Genomic DNA, 13,049 nt, shown 5'->3' on the forward strand with positions numbered 1-13,049 from the left:
GTCTGCTGGGGATGCGAAGCTGGGGCCGTGGACGGGACCACGGAGCACCAGGGCTGGGGCCAGCCGATGCAATCCCAGAACGCCCAGGAAAACTCATCAGGAGCGGAGACAGGCAATGCTTATGCTTGAGGGATGGTATGCGAATGTACCCGTGCCATCCATCAAATATGTTACGTGATGGCAGGACGAATGAAACGGACAATGGTTGCATGCGAAGCGATGTGTTTACATCTGTCGGCAATCACAGCACCAACGAATGCCACGCACCACACACACTCGTCGACTTTGTTCTCTTTACGTGACATTATTTACATGACGGCCACACTAGCACCCGCGCGGGTAAATGCCAGCCACCCCCTCGTCATCCTGGATGGTGGGCCATGGCACCATGGGGCATTGTCCACCCATGTCCAGCGACAACATCTTTGTAAGTGGAGTGCGGCAGACAGAAAAAAAACGCTTTTATCATTCATTTCTAAAGTCAGCTTTATTGGTATGTTTACAGCTCCCCTGTTCAATTATATGGGCAAGTTAATATTTCCTATGGTGTATTTCTTATTTTGATGCTTTTATGGTGTTACTACGCACCTTTAACAAGTTTTACAAACTGAAACAAGTTGCAAATTTCAATTTTTATTTGCCTGAAAAAGACGACGGGTCTTCTGATTAAGCTATGTAGTCGCACTTGCAGAAACCAGGTCCATTTTGGGGTTGCACCTCTAGGCCTCGCCTGTAAAAATTAGATTGGTTTACCTGCAGGGTCACATATGAGGCGCTTTTTTTCTAAATGCATCAGATCCAGAAACCGAAACTAAGTCGGATAAGAAAAACATGGAAAAACTCAGCGACAAGAAAAACTCGGGAAATGTCCCCTAAAAAAGAGGTGGCAAGAGATAGCGGCCTGATAGCGGCCTGAAAACGTGTACGCAGCTCGCAGTTCTTACCGAAATTGAGCCAGATCCTGCTGTTTCGTGGATCAAAATGAATTAAATCCATTTTCCTAAGAAGGCTTTGGTTTTGGGTTGACTGTTGACTCTCTTTCGTTGGTGTTATCGGACGTTTTTCTTTTTTTGCCTTTCGCAGCTGAGGTATTATGATTTCAGCCGTGGATTAGGAAAGATCTGTCCCCACATGAGAACGACGAAATGAAACTGAGATGTCATACAATGATTTCATTTCGTCGCACCCGTACCTATGTAATAACTACGGTTATATTTGTTTTTTACACCCGTATTTACCATTTTAGTGCTTACAAGACCTGGCAAATCTCCCTCTCGTACTCTGAGAGTACGAACCACTTCATTAAGGTGAAGAAGAAGACATGAGCGGCCTTCTTGAACCTCACCAGACCCCTCCAAACGTATCCATTGCCGTTTTTTTTTGTTATTAATAGTATTCTCCTCCTCCTCCTCCTTCTCCTCCTCCTCCTCCTCCTCCTCCTTCTCCTCCTCCTCCTCCTCCTCCTTCTTCTTCTTCTTCTTCTTCTTCTTCTTGTTCCTCTTCTTTCTTTCTTTCTTTCTTTCTTTCTTTCTTTCTTTTGTTTCAATACTGACTAATTTGCAATCTCGGTTCCTCAAACACAAGAAGAAAAAAGCTTCCAAAATGTTCTAACTTTTCCTGGAATCATCCACCTAGGCAGCAATCTCATTCGAATTAGCGACTGATGTTTGGCCGATCCCCTGATTGGGTATGCGCCAATATAGTGAAGGAACAACAACAACAACAACCTTCTTGTGAAGCGTTTTGGAAATTCGTGGCAAAGCAATGAAGAGCTAGCTCACTTCGTGAGCGCCTTCAGGCGTTCCCAAGAATATTATCCTAGTAAAGAATTCGAAAAAAGCTGTTAATGGTGCCAAAAGGACTCACCTTTTCTCCATGTATACTTTTACTGTTCCTGAAGGACTGCTGCCTATTTTAATGCCTTTTTCACCAACATTCAATCGCACCGTGCTTGAAAGTGTGTTTATATACAATTTTGATAAGAACGTTATATAAACGTCTGTGTTCTAGTTCAATTTCAGCCAAATTCACATTTATCACCCCAATATTGCTCAAATTCCCGGCATAATTTTTCATTTCTTCTGGCGATAAACGTCCCCTAGCTGACAGGTAAAATATATCGTGTAATAGCTTTGACAGCGTTCCATTTTGGTGCGGTAACAAACGTCCGCTCGTTTCTACAATTCACGTTAGGTGGATCTGGCTTATTTTGAAAAAAAAACGCCTGATATATTCGCTGCCGAAATATTGAGGGGATGTAATCTATAAACATAGCTTGAAATTAGATAGGCAAATACCAATATGGGGGTATATGCATTGCTTGCCAATGCATATACATATGACTGCGTTGCCAAGAAGCGCGCAATCGGAATTGCTAGATCTAAGTAGCTTTTTACACAGCAACAAAGGAAGGTAAGTTTAATCAAGGACGCGGGTAAGTATTAGTGTTTGGGCAAGTTGGCACGGTGGTAAACAAGACATAAGAGTGCCAAAAGTTGAGCTAGCTGTACAAAGATAACACACACTTGAGGGCGGAAAGTTGGGCTAGTTGGTTAGACAATAATGGGCACATTTTACTAATTCAAAAGAGCGACCACACGAGTAAGAAAAACACAGGACTAACGCTAGATTTTTCTTTACTAGTTACTAAAATGCTAGTTTTTCTTACTCGTGTGGTCCGTCATTTGCGCTAATGAAATGTACCCCTTATCGTCTAACCACCTAGCCTTAATTTCCGTCCTTAATTCGTTGCTTTCTAGTACATTGGGCCCTGTTCTTCGTCCTTTTTTTTGTGTAAACCCTTTAGTTTCTCTTGTTACTAGCGTTCGTCCTGCGTTTTTCTTACTCGTGTGGTCCGTCGTTTGCGCTAGTTAAATGTACCCATTCCACGCTTGAGAATCAGTTTATCTCGTGTGTTTTATTTCTCTACGTCTAGGTCAAATTTTGGCCCTCTTACATCTTGAGGAACCTTCGTGTCTCAGCGAGATAGACGTATAAAGAAGGATCACGATCCGTGAAGAAATGTAATAAATATTCCATTTTTAAATTTAAAAATGCAAGGAAATTGAAAGTTCATCTCTGTCTCTCATCCGAAAACCGGGGGACTGCTGCTCGCTTTCCGTTCTCCCACATGACGTTTGCATCGCGGGACCAGTACGGGCGGCTAAGAACGTCGCCTTCCGTAAGTTTTAAGCCCACGGTTCTCTGATTTAAGAAGCTCCTTTCCGCGCTTCTTGACGGCGTCGTTCAGCAGAACTGCTCCAATAGCACCAATACAGCTACCGCAAGTAGGACAAGGCGGATACGCACACCGAAGTCACCTGGCCGTCGCTGCGTCGATGTGTGTTGTTGTGCGTATTTTTCTGAACTTTACCACATTCTTCAAGCCACTTTTTAGCTTAAAAGGGCAGCTGTTCATAACAAGGCTTACTTGAAGTGATGCCCCGAGTGATTCAAAGCCTGAAATGTGTCAAGCGTGACTTGCATCAAGCCTCAGTAGCAAAGCATTGCTACCAAAGTTAGCTGTGAATTCCGCTTATGGCTTCACATAAAGGACAGAAACAGTCACATATCCTGGGTGGGTTATAAAAAATAACTTAAGAGGCAAATACACAAACCAAGGGCGTTTATTCAAACCGGTCCCAACTTTTCGGACCCAACTCGGTTCCTTCATCAGGGGTCACTATGTACGACAAGAAGCAGCGGTTATATAGGTGTCTTTTTCTTTTTTTTTTTTTTCTTACTGGATTGCCCCGCTAGTTACGCTGGGGAGACCATGAACTTCCCGGAACGCCTCCGCCAACACAAAAATGACGTTCGTAAGTCCGACACTCAGCGCAGTGCATTGGCCCAGCACTGCGAAAAAGCTGACCACAGGATTAACTTTGCGGCGTGCAGGTGATTGGCACCGAAACCAATTACTCACAAAGATTACTGCTTGAGTCCTGGCATATACAAGGGAACCGGCAAGGCCTGAACACATCCCTCGGAGTCCTTCCCACCATCTACGCCCAAGGCCTCCGACGCGCAAGGGCAAAAATCCAGTAAGAAAAAACAAAAAGAAGAAGACACCTATATAACCGCTGCTTCTTGTCGTACATAGTCACCCCTGATGAACGAGCCGAGATGGCTCCGAAATGTTGGGACCGCTTTGAATAAACGTCCTTGGTTGGTGCATTTGCCTCTTAAGTTTAACCCAACCATACAGAGTTCTGTCGAAGATGTTCACATTCAAAAAATAACTTGTGCGATGCTCACATAAAAGAAACAAGAAAAAGGAAAGCCATCGAGTGGTCGAGCTACCGGCCTTCACTACCAGTCTGGTGGGATAAACATGCTTCCAGTCCTGGGCATACGTCTAATAATTTCGCATAAATCGCCTGGGATATCTGTGTGTGTTCCAACTGGCCTCTCTACCATTTTTTTTCTTAAAGACCTTCGCGTTAAAGTCTTCAATCATAATCATAAACTGCGTTGTTGCCTTCTTCATTGCTGATTCGCCGTCCTCGTAAAAGCCATCTACAGCTTCATCATCATAGCTGGTTGTTGGCGCATAGGCCAGCACTATTTTTAACCTGCATCGCTTGTTTAGCTTGATCACAACAGCTGTGACTCACTAATGCCGGAAAATGCCCCCACGTTTCCTGCTATTTCTCGGTGGACTAAAATTCAACCCTGTGTTCTTTCTTGTCCTGGGGTCCGCTGTACCACAGAATATGCACGCTAGCAAGCTCCATGAAGCCTTCTGCAGTCCTAACTGCGCTTCAGCCTACAAGACCCCACCTAATGTCCGAGAGCTCATCTAGAAGTACAGCTAAGCTTCCTTCGCTGGACCGAGTGCGCGCGTTGAACGTTGTCAGGGTCAAGTTACAATGGCGGCCTGTCCGGACCTAAACAGAAATACAGCACCCTCTGCTGTATCGCTGTTCTGACCGCCGCCGTGAACAGGTGCTCTACAGCTGCTGAGGACAGTTGAATTGGTAGTCGTGAGAGGTGGCGGCCAGCTACCATCACTTTAATTCTAGTACAACTACAACCAGGGACATACGTACACCTAATTAGAAGAAATTTATTGTTTCCCGCACATAACACGTCTCTATGCAATATTTGTCCACAGCTTGGCACTGTCTAACGTATAAATATGGAATGCGCTCAGAACCTAATCCTCCCACCGCTCTCCACCCGTTTCTTTCCTGAGCTGTAGGAGACACCGTTGACAAGCAGTGAACCGGAGGACCAGACTCTGCTGGTGACAAGGGCGGAAATGGCTAGGGGAACACGGGTATTCCCGGAGTAGGGTTTCACTCTCACTTTCGAGCTCATTGAAATGTTTTTTCCTTCTCTTGTCGGATTAATAAGGAGACGACGTTACTTCAAAGGGCTTCAACAAGTCGGCATTGGCGGCTAGAGTGTGATAATGACGGGAACGTTTATACGCACGGGTCTTTCGAATAAAACTAGTTCAAGTTAGCCCTGCTCTGTGTCCCTGGCAATCATGTTCTCAGCAGGGCGGAACAAAGGGCGCTGCGTGAAACGCGTTTTAACGCTAAACTTAGAATGACGGTGTGATTGCAGGCCCAACGCCGCGCTTCCTCAAGAGCTGCTTTGGAAAAGCACTATTTCAAAATTGAACTAAAAAAATAACATTCGCGCTGTTGCCAACCAGGTCGAACAAACATTAAACTGAATGGTCGACCATCAGTTGCAGAAGAACGACTCTACAGTGAGCGGGTAGCTCAAAAGTAACATTCCTGCTTTCACGGAAGTCTTCTTAAACGCTGTTGAATACCTCATATTACCTTTGCTGCAGGCCACACAAACACTAGGGTTGTGGAAAAATGTGCACTGAAAATTTTCGTAATGGCGGGGTCTTGAAATAGGCGCTGGGAAAAGCATACTGCATCTTCATAATGATTGACTTGGTAACAACACCTTGCCATTGCTTTAGTTCATTTGGCAGGTCAAAGACGCTTTACATAGCGCGTTTACGAAAACTGGGTTTTGAACCTTTCTTCGGTTGTATTGTAAGCACCTTCTTTTAATATATAGAGATATATACCTCAGGGATTATGTGAAACGACTTTGTGCTGTGTTAGCAATTAGGTAATATCTAAAGAGGAAGTACGAATATACTCATAAAATATGCAGTAAAGGTTGATAATTTTCCCAAGTCTCTTCGTGTACCTAGCTACGTGTCTTCTCTCCGCGTGCCTGGTAAACAATTGCGAAAACCTTTTCAAGTGCCCTGCTCTACAAGCTTTTTTAAGAAGCAAGTATTGTTTAAAATTTCGCTTTCAAACACCCATTTAAAATACTTGTTGCAGGAACATGATCGACACGCAAAGTAAACCATACATTTGCAACGACCACAGCGACAATGAACGTACGCCCCGATCATGTCCTAGTGCCCCCAGAAAAGGCAGCGCTGTGTTCACCACCGCGTTCACCATGCTTGACGCCTTATAGTCTAAATTCTGTGAGCAGCGAATTTGAAGACAGTGTATAATTACCTTTTCATTCGGCAGCGGTTTTCTTCGAATCTAGCTTCCGCTCTCTCCGTGCTGTTGGCCCAAACGGGACTCCACAGTCTCTCAGCCACCGCCGACGCCCGGGGCCTGTAATTCCACGCAACATGGCTTCAGAGTTCAGCCTATCAGGGCACAAAACCTGCTCATGCGTGTTCACGAGCACCTAGTCACGAGCCGAACATCACGAGCCCAGCTCGCATCTAGAAAACTAGCCAAGACAGCTCGGTAAATCTTGCTTACTAAAACAAGGGTGTCGAACCGGAACCGGAACTGCACCGAATACCGAAACTCAACACGAATTTTAGATGCAACGCATCTCTTGCTCGGAGCTATGCCCGGCGTCCGTCCGTTGTCCGCACCTCTCCCCCTACACTATAAAAAAAGAAATAGTTAGTGGCGCCCGGTTTCGATCCCACGACTCTCTGGCAGCAACGGGAGGTCCGCGGTGCTCTTCCCACTACGCTACAAAATCGGGACAGGAGCAAGTGCTACGAACGCCCCTTATGTCCTTGACTCATTCAAACTACGTCAACAAGCTACTGATACAACGAAGGCACGCGAAGCTGAACGTCAGCAGAAACGAAGAACTGAAAACTTTAGAGGAGGACGTTGAATTTCCCGTGGGAAAGCTCTGGCGGGAAGCGCCACGCGCCTTCCAGCTCAACCAGCCCCGTCCGCAGCGCCTCTGATGCTTATTGTGGCAGGATGCCCCTAGGGATTGGCCAACCAAAGAATCCATCACGAGAGAGCTTCTCGTTCAACTACCGTCGTCATCTTCCCGTAGAGGAACAAATGAAGTAGGAGAAGAATACAAAGCTGCGAAGAGGAGGGCGTGTACGTTGCTCTCGCCCCGTCCGCAGCACCATAATGATTGTGGAAGGATGCCAACCAAAGAATCCATCACGAGATAGCTTCACGTCCAACCGCCGTAGTCATCTTCCCTTAAGGGAACCGCCGAAGAAGAAGAATGAGAAGACAAAGCTGCAAAGAGGACGGCGTGTACATTGCTCTCAGCCGTTGCACCAATGTAAACAATCTTTACCTCACCAACGCTGACGGAGACTACCGATTCTACCACAGAGACGACAGCATCCACAAGAACATGCTGGACTAGTTTCGGCACATCGAGAACCACCGCCTACTCACCGTAACACAACAGTACTTGCGTGCCTTTGCCACCGTTGTGGACCCGGACGAGGAATTCCCTCTGGCGCTAGTAAACATCAGATCACTCAACATAATGGCAACACAATGGAACCGCCATGATGCTTCGCGTCCTCATCAGGCTTCCCCACGGGAAGATGTTGTAACTTCATTTTTTGTACTCCTGATTTTTTTTGCAGCGAACCGGAACCGAACCAAACACATTTTTTTCCGCCATTTTGGAACTTAAACCGAACCGGAATGAATTAAAGGAACCGTTCCGAACCGGTTAGGGGGCTTGAAAACTATTTTCTAGTTTTTTATTTTACTGCTCTACACTCTGTCTGAAAACGTTTTTGCCACTCGCTTGCTAGCAGCACTAAATATTATGCCTAGTCTGTAGTTCCACAACCAAAGAATCTCTTTTCGTATTATTACTCTCAATTACATGTAAATTTCTTCGTGTATACTATCAGTTCGCGTTAGATACTGCCCATCTCCCCGAAGTTATCATTTAGAATAACTTGTCACAACGTACATAACCAGGCAACATATCATGGCTTATTGTTCTTGGTTTTTCGGTGCATGGTGTATAATATATTGCGTGAAATTTTCAATGTGTTGTTGACTTGAATTCCGGCCATTTTTTGGAGGCCTTTAGTAACATCATCAACGATACATTCGTGTTGTTCTCATGTTCTCTTTTTCTGGTTTGAATAAGCAGTTGTACAAAACACTGAGACGCAAGCACTCGCAGTCCTCCACGTCACTTGCACTTCTTGCGCAGTGACATTGTGTCCCTTCTTCACTGCTGTAAGAGAGCATGAGAAAAAAAAAAGTTCGTAGGCTTCTCAACTCAATTTTTCATTATGAGTAATTAAAGGGTTTAACGCGCCGACGCTGCACAGGCGATTAGACACGCTGTAGGAAGGGCTCTGGATTAACTTTCACCACCTGGGGATCTTTAACATGCTCCGAAACCTCGCACACATGGGCGTTTTCGCTTTTCGCCTTCGTCAGAAAACGGCTGCCGCGGCCGGGAATCGAACCCGCTTCCTTGACCTCAGTGGCACAACGCCTAAGCCACTGAGCCACCACGGCGGATGACTCCATTTTTAAAGGGGCCAAAAATACTAAATGCAAGCTTGGTTCATTCGCAACATTGCCTCGTTAGAATAACACTGGCACCACGTTCAGCGCTAACTTCACTAAAATAAGCTAATTAGGAAAAAGAGAATGACCATGCTCACTTCCGGCAGCAGAACCTATGGTGCAGCTGGGCGATTAACTGAGGCTGGCCAAAGCAAGATCAAGTTGGGAAGGGCTTATAAGCATGCGGAATGAGCTACCTATGTTTACATTGGACGTATATTCGTTTTGTAGCAATAGTAATGATGGAGAGAGAGAGAATGCATTTAATGGTAAAAGCGAGGTTAGCCGAGCCATATTGCTTAGCATGCTACGCTATATGAATTAACGAGAACATGAGCGTGTGTGAACTAAAGTAAACAATAAATAAATAAATAAATAAATAAATAAATAAATAAATAAATAATAGAAAAAAACGAGGTGTTGCGCACTAGTGTTCAACCGCATTTACAGTTTCGAAAGCACATACACAGGGTTTCGAAGTTAAGTTGGTCATAGCACTTGTTCTAAGCCAGTGCTACGCAAGAACGCCAACAGAGCTTTGGTAGATCGTACGGCCTGGCGTGGGTCCAACCAAGGGCCCAAAACTGCCCTTAGTTCAAGGCCTGCGTGGTGTGGCATACACAAAGATGTTAGGAGAGTCTGCCTTGGCACTGTGATATTTGGACAGGTACAGATGACGTGTTTAGTGTCTTCTGTTACATATGGCAAGTTGGACAGAGTGGTGATGAGTCCTGCTGAATTTTGCAAAGGAAATGCCGAGTGTAAGCCACGTTGAGACATAGGCGATGCAATACCGCTTCCTCCCGCTTGCTAAGCCCAGGAGGCATCTTGAAGCTGCATTTAGGGTGAGGCAAACAATAAACGTTACGAAGGAACACGTAAACATCGAACCAGTTAGTGCGGCACTTTGCCGGGTGATACTCCCTTACACACCCGTCGGACGTTTTGGACTTATCTGACCCAACACTGGCCAACTGACATAAGTGGCACAGCCTCTTACATGACCATGTTTGTCGAGTCATAGTTTATGTTTTCAGAAACGATTACTATCGACCGTAATAAAAATACGGTCAGACGCAATGTGCGAATACTGGTACTTTAGTGGTATTGCAGCGCCATCGATGAAAGCGGGAGATAGACAAGATAAACAAAGGCCGCTACTGGCCGTCTGTGAGATGGTAGCAAGTTGGATGCTGACCTTCTATTACTTCGTGATCAGCGCGCGGCGCTAGTAGCCGACATAAAGAAGGCATACTTGCAAATGGTGATACGCGAAAGAGACAGAAGCGCCCTGCGATTCCTGTGGATCGAGCCATAGAGAGAGAGAGAGAGAGAAAAGACCTTTATTCGGCCGAAGTTACAGGCCGAGCATGTACACCGCCTGGACGAGCAGTCTGCGCTGTTCTTCTTCTCCTTCAGTGCCAAGCCAGTCGGTCCAGGTGGGGATGGAAAGGGATGGGGAGGGATACGAGTCGGATAGCTGAGCCACCGGGCAGTAGAAGAGGCAATGAGGTAAATCAGCGTAGGCAATGGGGCAGTTGGGACAAGAGGGGTCAGATCTATAGCGATAGAGGAATAGGCGGGCGGGAGTGATCAGGGCATTAATTTGGATGTGCCGGAGGAGTCGAGCCTCCGTTACGGTGAGTGATGTGTGAGGAGGCGGGTAGAGGTGTTTGTCAAGACGGAGCTGAAGCTAGACCTCCTTGATGGTACGGCGAAGAAAGAGCCTCGCACCGTCCTCTGAGGGCCCGGGCCAGGGTATCAACGGTGCCCGGTGAAGAGTTTCGCGGGCGAGTTGATGCGGCAACTCATTGCCGTCAATCCCGGAATGTCCAGGGACCCAACGGAGGAAAACGATGGATGGCTGTAGAGCGGAGAGCGCTCGTTCGACCTCCTGTTGAAGTATAGAAGGTAGTGAGTGATTTTGTATCTGTATAATAGCGGCGTGAGAGTCAGAAAAGACTGTGTATTCGGGGACGGGGGGGGGGGTGGGGGGAGAGAAGCAAATGACTGAAGGGCATGAGCAATGGCGAGAACCTCAAGAGACATTACTTCCGGAGGGTGAAGGTACGGGCCGCTAGTGCGGGTTTCTGCTTCAGCAAGGTGAGGGTGGTACAGAATGTAACCGCATGAGCCTCGAGGCGCCACAAAGGAGGCATCTGTGTAAGCAATTCGTGGGTCGCGAAAAGAGGACAATGATGCTGCGCGGCCTAATGACGACGACCTGAATGAAGGACAGGGGACATGTTTGACGGAAGAGGGAGAATACGAAGGTTGGGCGCCAAAATTGCGTCGGGAGGGGTAATGGGGGAGACGGGAATTGGAGATATACCCTCCTGAACCAGTAACCATTGACCTTGACGGGTAAGGGAGAGCCGAGAAATCTGGGAATCTCGATGGAGATTGAGGAGAGAGCGAAGGGAATGAAAGAGGCCATAGAGATTCATGAAATAATAACTAGAGGAGAAGCTGGCGCTATCGTCAACGCGAACACAGAGGCGGCGCTTACACTTCCATGAAAATTATGGGTAGTTCCGGAACCGGATTGCGCAGGATCGAAACGGGCTTATGGCTGCGCAAATTGTGTTTTTTGGCAAAAAACGCTTATTGCCCGGTTTACTGTTTACAACTTACAAGGAGAACAAGAGTGGAAGGGACCAAAATCTGGTTTTCTGCGAAATGAAACGGCGCGTTTAAATAAAAAGCTGATGCCGAGTTTCGGAGGTTTGTGGAGTAGGTTTGACATTTCCTGCTAGGTAATGCAGGACGCGGGATAAAAAAATGCAAGTGGCTTAGCTCGGCTTTGCAAGAATATATTTAGCGTGAGCTAAGATTCAGCCGATTATTCTTAGGTTTCCTGGTTGTCTAGGATTACCTAATTATCATGCTTACTGGTGCTAAAACGATTTTCAATCCAATTCAATCCAATCCAATCCAGTCCAGTCCAGTCACTGCTCCTCGCGCATGCGCAGCGCAGCTCTGCAGGAGCCACCGGAAACGGCTATCAAACGGCTACGGCGCAGCGTCAGACTTGGCTACAGCGCAACGGAGGCGCACAGCTGGGCACGCGCTGGCGCCAATGCGTCTGCCGTGGCTATGACGTCACTCCTGTGGAATGCGCAGACCGGCGAACGGGCAGAGCCACTTTTCTACACACCCGTACTCAAACTGGATTGGATGTCCAATCCAATCCAATTTAATCATGTCTAATCCAATCCAATGCCCCTCGCGCTTGCGCAGCACGGTCCTTCAAGGTGCACGCGAAACTAGCGAAACTGCTCAACTTCGGCCAATGTAGCTTACCCTACAATATATTCGTAAAAGCTCCGGCGCTTGTAGTTTTTAATAGTAAGAAAGGTTTTGTGCTCCTAAAAAAGGAAACTTATTACCTTTGGAGCGGAGGAGGGGGAAAAACTTTATTCAAATCCAACGTTAAGCGTCGGGAATGTCCCGGGACAAGTTCCCCAACACCTACTTGTCCGTGAGCTGGTCCGAGGCTAGCCAATTCAACCACCTTGAAGGAGGAGGGTGTGGAAAATCTGTAGATTGAATTGCAATGGGGCAGGGAAAAATGCAGTGTTCAAAATTAGCGTACGGTTCGGGACAATTGGGACATGTTTTGGAGTGTCGGTGACGGTAGAGTCAGTGCAGTGCAGGACACCTGGCAGCAAGGCATCGATGCAGTCACTAGGTATCTCCCGCACTGAAAAATCCGAATTGCTGCTCATTGCCAAAACTCTCTATCAGCGCCAACACAACATTTGGATATAGCCTGAATTACCCTGTTGAAAATTCCATCAACCAACCATCAAGATTCATTGCTGGAAAGGTTGATTGCGTTTGATGGTCGCCTTGGAAAGCTTGATGTACGTAAGAAACTGTAATGGAAGCTGCTGGAAGGAGACGCTGGAAGGTGCTGGCAGGCATGATGGCATGCCTGCCAGCACCTTTCAGCACCTTCCAGCACCTTCCTCCATGCTGGCAGGCTTGCGGCGCAATGGCGGCAGATTGTGGCGTGACGGCAAGCTTGACTGCTGAATTGATGATGGAAAGGCATTTTCTGAATGAATGACGGCAGAAAGCCAAAACTTACACGAGAGCGAAGCGCTTGTAATAACAGAAACATAGCTTTGGCATTGACCGTTGCGAGAAAATTACAAAAGCTGCCTTTTTGAAAAGGTGTTGCCGAAAACTTGGCACGCACGCTGCGCGATGACGGCAGATGTT

General features: G+C 46.7%; 1 protein-coding gene across 1 annotated transcript in view; it reads right to left on the reverse strand.

Annotated features, from left to right (window-relative positions):
* Positions 1-487: 487 nt before the first annotated feature.
* Positions 488-13,049, reverse strand: part of LOC144160985 (beta-hexosaminidase subunit alpha-like) — a 196,522-nt gene continuing 183,960 nt past the window's right edge. The window contains exons 13-14 of the mRNA XM_077692049.1: positions 6,510-6,614; positions 488-730 (exon numbers count right to left, since the gene is read on the reverse strand). Coding sequence (XP_077548175.1) covers positions 667-730; positions 6,510-6,614 — 169 coding nt within the window. The 3' untranslated portion in view covers positions 488-666. The remainder of the gene's footprint in view (positions 731-6,509; positions 6,615-13,049) is intronic.

Source organism: Haemaphysalis longicornis, unplaced genomic scaffold (genome assembly GCF_048455015.1).
Source record: "Haemaphysalis longicornis isolate Haplotype H1 unplaced genomic scaffold, Haemaphysalis longicornis Haplotype H1 scaffold_11, whole genome shotgun sequence".
Taxonomy (NCBI): Eukaryota; Metazoa; Arthropoda; class Arachnida; order Ixodida; family Ixodidae; genus Haemaphysalis; species Haemaphysalis longicornis.